Source organism: Vanessa cardui, chromosome 4, assembly GCF_905220365.1.
Source record: "Vanessa cardui chromosome 4, ilVanCard2.1, whole genome shotgun sequence".
Classification (NCBI taxonomy): domain Eukaryota; kingdom Metazoa; phylum Arthropoda; class Insecta; order Lepidoptera; family Nymphalidae; genus Vanessa; species Vanessa cardui.
In genome coordinates, this window is record NC_061126.1 from 7,629,159 (window position 1) to 7,638,930 (window position 9,772).

Here is a 9,772-nt window from a genome sequence, read left to right on the forward strand (position 1 = left end):
AATCTAAAAATAGTTACTTATGGTCTTGTGCTTCCTGCTTGATGAAAGCGTTGATGAATTTACAGAATGACGTACGCACGTCGGTACTTTAGACGAGGGACAGATTATGAACTTAAATCGTCTACGTTATGTACGCAATTCTTGAAGGTAATATGTACTCCGGGCAACTTATTCACATATTTAAAGAGCTTAAAAATGGAACAAAAATGTTTTGCCATTTTTTCTTATATATAATAACAATAATAACCTTCTATTTATATAAATAAATACATTCTATATTTAATCGTGATTTTTTTTAAAAGGTTTAAAAAATGTCCAGTATTTACCAAAAATGTATTAAATTGTCTATTTATTTTCGATTTTTTTTATTATAGTGTTAATTATAATGGATGTAATGTTTTCTATTATTTAGTATCTTTGTAAACCGAGCATTGATGTTTTGCCTTTGTGACAATTAGAATATCTAAATGTATTAAAAAGTTAATTTCCGTCTGTCAGGTCACACACACACACTCTGTTAAGAAACAAAGTGGCCAAGAATAAGAATACATTACTTTTTCATCTTTAAATCGACTCCTAAAAGATTTCAATTTAAGTAGAAATTCATTAAAAGAAATCAAATTAAACTTTTTTTTCGACCCTAAATGTTATTTGCCAGAAAGTAGAACTCAACATTGGTCGGTGTAGATGAGAAAGTGATATGCAATATTGACTGGAATAACAATCATTTTAAATGGATACACGAATCAAAAGAAGGTATCACCGTAACTCTGTTATCAACATTTTACAATTGAGTATCGAATGTCGATGTTTCTCTTTTTTTTTAATAAATTTTTAACTGTGAAAAGTTTATGATTGTTTGCTCTAGACCAGCATCGGCGTATGATTTGTTATATCTATTTTTGTATTAATTATGCTTCTCACATTTTTTAGTGCATTTTCGTTTTAATATGTAGACCCAGAACGATTTCGCTTATCTTTATGATACTTAAATACTAATAATAATAGAACTTCGGTTTAGATCGTGCTTTCTTATATATTATTTTTTGTTTATTTTATAGCAAAAATCTTTCAAATCATAATTCAATCGAAATAAAAAAATCTTTATACCGGGTAAACCAATTTCGTCAGAGGATGTATTGACTTTGCGAAGTCGGAAATGAGGTTATTGCACTTTACTTCCTTTTTTGAAGATTCAGCTTTTAGCTTTCCTTCTCGTCTCTATACAATGATTTCCATGTTTTTTTTTTTCAAAACTGCATTATATAGTTGTATAATATTTAACACAATATTTTTACATTTTGTGAACCAACTGTAAGCCGATACCCACTTAATTAAAACATCTCGAGTACCAAGATTATAAATAGACCGGACATCTCTTTTTTGCAGCGTTATCCCAAAGCAAAACGCCGTAAGACAATAACTTACGAAAATGACTCGAGCGGTATTCAAGCAGTATGATTCCAGTGCTATTCCAGAATAACAATTAAACGATGATTCACGGTATCTGTAGAGTACAAGTCATTTTATCTAATAAAACTTTTCTTTAACGTTTTCAATTTCAAGATGGCCAAGTAATCAGAATATGTGAATTTAATCGAAGATTGCTTAATTTATATTTATAAATTGTATCTTGTTCGGTGGTGTAGAAAAACATCATCGGAATGCCAGCACATGCAACATTTGCAAAAATATATTTCACAACCCAAGCTTCGAATATCCTCAGGAAACGCCTCAGCTGATCAGCAACAAAAATTTTGACTGCTACTTTTTGTACTCTTACTTTTATTTCAAGTATGACGTGGTTTTAGCAACCGCTTTTCCAAACAAACCTGTTATGTTTATGATTTTATCTTAACCATCTGAAAAGGTATATCTATATTATACATGTTCACATACATGTTCAAAACAACATAGGTCGGTACTGTCTTATAGATTTTCTGAAATATGTATGTATTAATATCATAAATGCTATAGTGATTCTATCTGTCTGTATAATATTTTTTTTTTACGTACGTAAGCTTGTATTTCTATATGTATTTTAATTGCAAGGAAGGACAAGGCCCTTTTTGACGACCAGTCCCTAAATCGCGAACGAAAATGCAGTCGACAACTAGTATAATATACATTTTGTGCCCTGTTTTGTTAGTCTGTTTCTTGGATAATGTCATTAAATAGGTATTAATATTAAAAGAATGATTAAAATCACTATTACGAACAATTCATTTTTTGAATTAATAAGAGTTATTTTTATTTAGGTAGGCCAATCGACCGACTATTAAATTGAACTCAAATTTTTTCCTGATAGGTATTTTAAGAATTTGAGACGATTGAAAGAAATGTATATGGGACCTATTGGTATTAGATAAATTTCAATTTAATGGCTTTTAAAATAACATTACTTACACACACTAATATTTATGCAAGTTTTTGTATCTCAAATACAATAATTAAAAAAATACCTGGCTTTCTACGAAATAATAATTTCAAATGACAGCTCAGAAAACTTTACCCCTCATATAGGAGTGAATCAACATATTTTTCTGCATGATAAATGAGAACACGTAGGTAGATCTGTAGAAGGTCACAGCACATTGTTCACGGGTTAGGTAACTTCCATGTCTACCTACACGTTGCCAGTAAAACAGCGTTAATGACGTAATATACGTCATCATCAAACAGCAGGTTGACCGCGAGGTCTCCTTTCGTTGCTATAACCTTGCCAAACATTGTTGATGTCATCTTGAGCTCTTTTTATTTTATCAAACCATTTCAATTTTATTACACTACTGCCATTGAATGTTTTAATTGTATTCGTTTGACATAGTTTTAATTATAAACTATTACTAATTGAAAACACATCGTCATTTAAAGGACTAATATGATTTTCTGCTAAACATTCGATCATTTGTCAATGCGTTGTTCGTTAAAAATATCGTAATGAATAACACATATGCTCGAAATAATACGATGATTACCATAAACAGCTAAGACAAATCCAGATAGAATGATTCATCATTAAAATAACAAAGTGGTAACCCGCACCTCCATCGTGTGGCAGGCATCTCATGCTTAAGATTATCGGCTGTGAGTAGATGTAGAATGAGCGAGAAACACAGTGTGGGCCGAATGACGCCGAGCGAGTCTGCAGCGACGTTCGAACGTGAGGCTATTTAAAACTGTGCGCAAGCCCCCTGGCGCCGAGTCGACGACTAATGATCAGTCCTGCCTTGTCTACTAACGAGTGCGTAGCGACACCGTGAACTGTGTTTACACAAAACGTTTCCCCGTCAGTGTTTGTTTAGTTTCGACAGTTTCCACACCATATACACGTGAAAATGGCTGACAGTGGTCTTAAGAGAAATATTCCCATTAAACTTGGAGATTTTTCTGTCATTGATACCGAGTTTTCGAGCATAAGGGAGCGATTTGACGCCGAAATGAGAAAGATGGAAGAAGAAATGAGTAAATTTCGATCGGAGCTAATGAACAGAGAAAGCAACAACTTCTTTAAGAGTTCAACGAGGTATTTATCAATTCTTTTTTACTAACTGAAACGAAAGTGTGATATTTTATTGACCAATTAAAAAATGTTTGCTTTAACCATGCGTTAAATATTACATTGATTTATATCTATAGCCTGACACATTACGCAACCTTATAAGATTATTTTAATTTTTTTATGGTACATACATATTTGTACAATTTACATTATTATTCTGAATGTTTCTTAAACGTTACCGGCCCTGTATTCCTAAAAGGAAATGTTGAATTAATGAGATTGGGGATTTCACAAGAGCTGCCCACCTCGATCGACCTCGATGACGGTTCCACGAAAGTAGTTATATTCAAAAGGCATTATTCGGGATCATTCCGCGGAACGGCATCAACTGCAGACATCTTAGTCGGCTCCATTTAAAGCATGCAGCGATACGTAAGCCCGACGCGGGATGATGTCATAAATAGAAATAGCGCCGGCCGGCAGCTCTGAACAATTTGTACATAAAATTGGAAATTTGAAAAGACTTGATTTTAATTTGATACGAAAAATTGTAAATTTAATACTGTTTACGTATAGAAACAATACAAATAAACTCAAGGTTTTGTTGTTATGTCTAAAAAATAAATAAATGTAGAGACAATGTAGCAATTTAAATTACATATATGTACGTATGTATGTTTGTATTGAAAGTGCATAAAGCTGATAGCATACTCACGCAAAAACCGGTTTATGGTTATTTTATCGACGTGGATTCTTGAATATTATACTACATAGGTAGAGCGAGGCCCTGGTTGGATGTTAGTTTGATCGCACTGAAATACTGTTTACTGCATGAAACCATACATGACCCAGTTGAATCGAATTTGGTTCATCACAAGCTACGTGACGCAATACACAATCGTCACGAAGAAATGTACATACTTGGCAGATCATATTGGTTACAGTTGGTAAGGACGAGGTTAGGACGTCCTCTATGTATCGATTTTCTTTGGCTTTGAAACGTTGTTAGCGTCTTGATTCACAAGTTAACTTTAACAAATAATGTTTTGAATTCATAAATCAACAATTTATTTATAATTCTTACACAAACCAAGCAATGTGTAACTAGTCCGCCCATACTGACAAGTATTACAGTGTGGGTAGATCGCATTCTTATTAAAACAGTATCAATAGTCTCTCATACAACTACGAGGCCACAGAAGTATTTAGACATGCAAATATTACCAAACATTTGCTTTGGTAAAATAAGTTTTTATATGTTTTGAACGATATTGTTACTATGAAGACTAATTGTCAACTATATGTTACTTTTTAAGAATTTTGTACTATTTATAATTTTCGTAAATTCATTCATATTGTATAAAACACTTTGTTTGAACAAATTACTAATTTGTATGCATCGGAAAAAAATAAGCAAGTATATAAAATGAGCCAGGTATCTTGCCTTTAAGATTAACATGAGAATGCGCCAAGATAATTACAAGCAACAGAGACTAGCATCTTGGATATTATTATGGTCGGCCACGCATTGACAATGCAAGGAGTGGGTTATCCTTCTTACAATACTAATTACTATGTCCAGCGGTGACTTACAATCTGATAATACATTTATTCTTTCAAAATAGAATTGTAAATCAAAAGGTTCACCTATTTACATGGATCATGAAGCCGCGTTCATACTAGTTGTCTTGGTTGAATAACTGTTAAATCGAAAGTAATTTGAATTGTCTGAAATACGAATCGAATTAAAAATTCAAAAATCGAATCAATAACAATACAGATAATCATTTTGTTAATAGCTTTGTAAATTTTAAATATTTCATCATTAAAATTTTTCTTAGCAGCAAATATTGATTAACTAAAAGTGAACCGTGTGAAAACGCTATTTAATGTATTTTTTCGTATAAAACTCAATAACGTCAAACATACGCCCTTGTTATATTAACAATCAAGGTCAATGACATAAACAATTAAGAATTTATGTATTACTTATCAGAAGCAGTTACCGATATGTACCCAATACTTTTATTACGTTTGGATATTTTTTATGATACATAAACCTATGTACCTATATGCTTATCAAAGTATTTATATGGCATTATGTATATTATTTAGCTTCGAAAATGTAATAGCATATGTTTTAACTGCTTTTTTATTAAGCTTTTTAAAATGCAAGGAAGGAAGGATGTCCATTGAAATATAAAGCATGGAAATTAATGATGAGAATTTAACATCTTTACATCAGCTTAAAGTATTAGAGCCTTCAAAAACTAACAAGATATATTATTGCCTTTTGCATGTCTTACAATTTCGAATCTGTTTCCTCTGGAGGAGTAACCAAGTCAAAAGAGAGGTAAAATATTTATAATATGTACCTATATTATATAGTGTAGTATATATATGTTGTTAATAATTCACTGCACATGTATCAACACTAACACGATAAGCTAACATATGTTATTTTAAAACACGCGCATCGACATTAATTATGTTCGTAAATTATACATAAATTAATTTATACACGCTATTATGTCTGTGTAAATCTTTTATTATGCTATAATCTGTATTTTATTTAGTCAAATATTTGAATATAGTAAAAGATATTTAAAAAAAAAAACAGGATTACCATAAATATCTCTAAGTGATAAAATAATTGAATGATCACTAATTGATATATTACGTTAGGTTCCGTTTTGTATAATAAGCAATTATTTATGTTTGTATATATGATGTTATGTTTAATGGACAACAATTTAGTGATATATTGGATAACATTCGTGAGATCATTTGTTGACTATAACCTTGTATCTGCATTCGTGAGCGTGACATCAGCCTTGTGAAGTGTGATCATAATCAATTATTACAGTCGCGGAAAAATTACACTGCATGCATTATACACAAATTAACTTACCACGATTTATAAATTAATTAATTAAAATTCAAATTAAAACAAGAATGATTTTAAGAAGTTATATATTTTATTCAAGATAAGTTGTATTAACTTACAACACTTAAATTAATAAATACTAAGTTATTTTAAAGGATTGTGAATTATTTGGTCTGTTTTGAATATTATGACTCTACCTTAAGTACTAACGGTAGCTAATTATGAAAAAAAAAATTCGTTGAAAAATTTTGTTAGGTATTCACGAGTTCCCTGAAATTGTGGTTGCCTGCAAACAATTTTCATGTCGGCAACACATTTACAGTTTTTTGTTTCACGATAATCGTGAGTGCTATCTCTAAAATTTTATAAATATCTGTACCTTCATAGAATTGTTACAATGGTAACACTTTACAAAACTATTATTATTATGTAGGTAAAGAAAAAAACTTTGAAATCGTTTTACTAAGCTGCATATATTTTATGCAAATTCTGTCACGATTTCGAGCGGCCGAAGCAAATATCCTGTAAATTACATGTCTAACGGTCATTGACCTGTATTCCTTTTAATATCACAAAACACAAGTAACTAATACCAAGAAGTTTTCAACACAGTTATTAGGTTTATTAGTATAATTATCACGCTATCTACTAAAATACCAGTAACTCCAGTAAAATTATAAACGCACTGAATTGATTGAAACTATAATAAAGTTTTTAATCTAGGACAACTGATCATTCATATAAACATTATTTAGTTATTTTATTAAGTACACATATTATTCAGATTACAGATTACTTACAATACGAAAATTATTTGATACTGCACGAACAAAATACATCTTCTTATTATGTAGAAATATTAATAAAATTTAAAGTAATGACACCTGTATATCTCTCCACAGTACTACCACATCATCACAGCACAGTGACAGCCGACAGCTGGCTGAGCCCAGTCATTGGGACAGTCTTAACTCTCCCCTTATTCAGGACGAAGGCGATGGCAAGTCACTCAAGCTCAGATTTGATGTTAGTCAGTACACCCCTGAAGAGATCGTCGTGAAGACAGTCGACAACAAATTATTGGTAAGTAATCTCAATTCTTTTAACAAAATATCGTAAATAAATTGAATTATATGACAATAATATTAAATTAAACCACAATTCTTTAGTTCAATGGCATGATAAAATCGATAAAGTAAAATATATCTACTAAATTCAATCGTATATGTTTTTTTCAGGTGCACGCCAAACACGAGGAAAAATCGGAGACAAAGTCGGTGTACAGAGAATATAACAGAGAATTCCTCCTGCCTAAAGGCACAAACCCGGAGGCGATTAAGTCTTCGCTGTCCCGGGACGGAGTTCTGACTGTGGAGGCGCCACTGCCACAGCTCGCTATCACTGACAGGAACATCCCTATTCAGAAGCATTGAGGCGAAACGTAGCGGTCTTCGACAGCAGCTATTCCATACTACTGTTAATAATAATTTATTATAATTTACAAATTTACTATTAAGGAGTATTGGAGATATTCAGATATTTATTTTGAATCTTAATTATAATGAATCTCAGCGTTTATTAACACGTATGTTGTTATCGGTTTGAATTATTTAAAATTATTCCAATATTTTATTCCGCTGGTCAATTCGGGAAACAATCTCGAGTCGCACTGTACGCGTCAAATTGCTTAGAGACAATGCTTTCACTGTGATCGTTAGAAGTTTGTGAATATAATCATGACTTTGTGAAGGCACTTTTTAATCAAGCGGCATGCTGATAGATCGATCGCACCGTTTCTAATGATTATACACGTAATTTATCTGAATTTCCGATAATTCAACGGCCTACGACTGCTTGGAATGGAGCTTATAAAACGTGTTCAGTGATAATAGTGCAATTAGTACCTTCCGAACTTTCGAGGATATTAAAACATTTAGACAAAGTCTACAACATTTTAAAGTTTAACATCTATTGATGAAAAGTCCATTCATCCTAACATAAATTTATAGGCAATAATAATAGCATTATATTCAGCACACATGTTAACAGCTTTTAACTGATAAACATTTATATTTTAGTACAAACAGTTGTTACGAAAGTTGTAGATGTCAATAAAATGCAAAAACTATTTAAGTGTTTTTTTTTTTTTTAATAAAACAGATTAAATATCTCACTATATTCTTCTTTATAAAAGATATATTATAGTTTGTCTGTGAAATTATAGTGTATTCATTAGTTATTGTACCGATAAACATCGACTTTAAAATTTGATTACGAGCTACAGTAAATAATAAAATTAAAGGTATAAATTATGTATAAACCTCATGGTTGCAAAATAAATGGTTTTACGCATCACATTATGCCAATGACTGCCCACTTGTAAAGTGGGCCGTATCGAGAAAAAATTAGCATCCTTTTCATAACATGTTTATTTCTAAAGAATTTTATGGTTTTTGTAAAATATTTAGTATAAATTTCCTTAGTAGTTTCCAAGTAGTGTGATGTAAGAGTGCTTAGCGAAATGTTTATTGTTCATTGTATTTTTAAACAATGAGCTCCTATATAACTAAGGCTATTATGAAATTCTAAACCACATTTGTGAAGTTACACATCGTTTAGTGGAATGACTATGTTGTTTTTGCTGTTATTTTCCTAACAAGTAGTAGTTTTGTCTTCATCTTAATTTAAAGCTCAATTCGTTAGACAAGGTAAGGTTAATGTATAAAAATATATTTTATAAAACGGTGACGCACACGGCCCCTCATCAGTCCGGCTTGACTTAACCATAGGGAGGACTAGTGGAGTAAGGAGGGACGCCTGAATAATTTAGAAGTGAACAACAAGGTCGCGTCGCGATAGGTCAATAAGTAAGGTGACTTATATATAGAAAGAAAGGCGCAATTATATATGAATAACATGTTGGTAAGTTTCCCTTAAATGTCGCTTAGGGCGAAGGCTAGACCAAATATAAAAATTAAACATTTTGTACATTTATTATTACCTATTTTAATTTAAGATTAAAATCTATTAAAAATATAATTGTTAATTTCTAAGTTTATTGGTAAATTAAATTAACAATCAGAATCGTTTCGTAATCTTAATGGACTCTTACCCCACATCAAAGCAAAACATTATTTATTAATATTCCCGTTATCAAATATATTTTTGCTGTGGCATTGGTTCAAATATGTTAAAGTGATATATTTATCTCAACGGATACTTTTTGTGTATTCATTCATAAATCTGTCCGCTCTTTACATTTAACGAGACGTTTGGATTTTGTTCCACGATGCTTCTTCAATGCGGGTTGACATGGCAGTCTTTTTCCTACCAATAATTTTTCAGACAAATTATAAACATATGAAATATCCGTAGTTCTTGTC

General features: G+C 31.3%; 1 protein-coding gene across 2 annotated transcripts; it reads left to right on the forward strand.

The window, feature by feature from the left end:
- Positions 1-3,172: 3,172 nt before the first annotated feature.
- Positions 3,173-8,517, forward strand: LOC124544059 (heat shock protein beta-1). 2 transcript variants are annotated; one of them, XM_047122469.1, is made up of 4 exons: positions 3,173-3,526; positions 5,802-5,855; positions 7,292-7,472; positions 7,628-8,517. In XM_047122469.1, the coding sequence occupies exons 1-4, from the start codon at positions 3,339-3,341 to the stop codon at positions 7,820-7,822; spliced, it is 618 nt and encodes a 205-aa protein (XP_046978425.1). In that variant the 5' UTR covers positions 3,173-3,338; the 3' UTR covers positions 7,823-8,517. The 2 variants fall into 2 exon arrangements, with proteins under 2 accessions (XP_046978425.1, XP_046978426.1); XM_047122470.1 differs by lacking the exon at positions 5,802-5,855 and having other exon boundaries at positions 3,183-3,526.
- Positions 8,518-9,772: the final 1,255 nt, after the last annotated feature.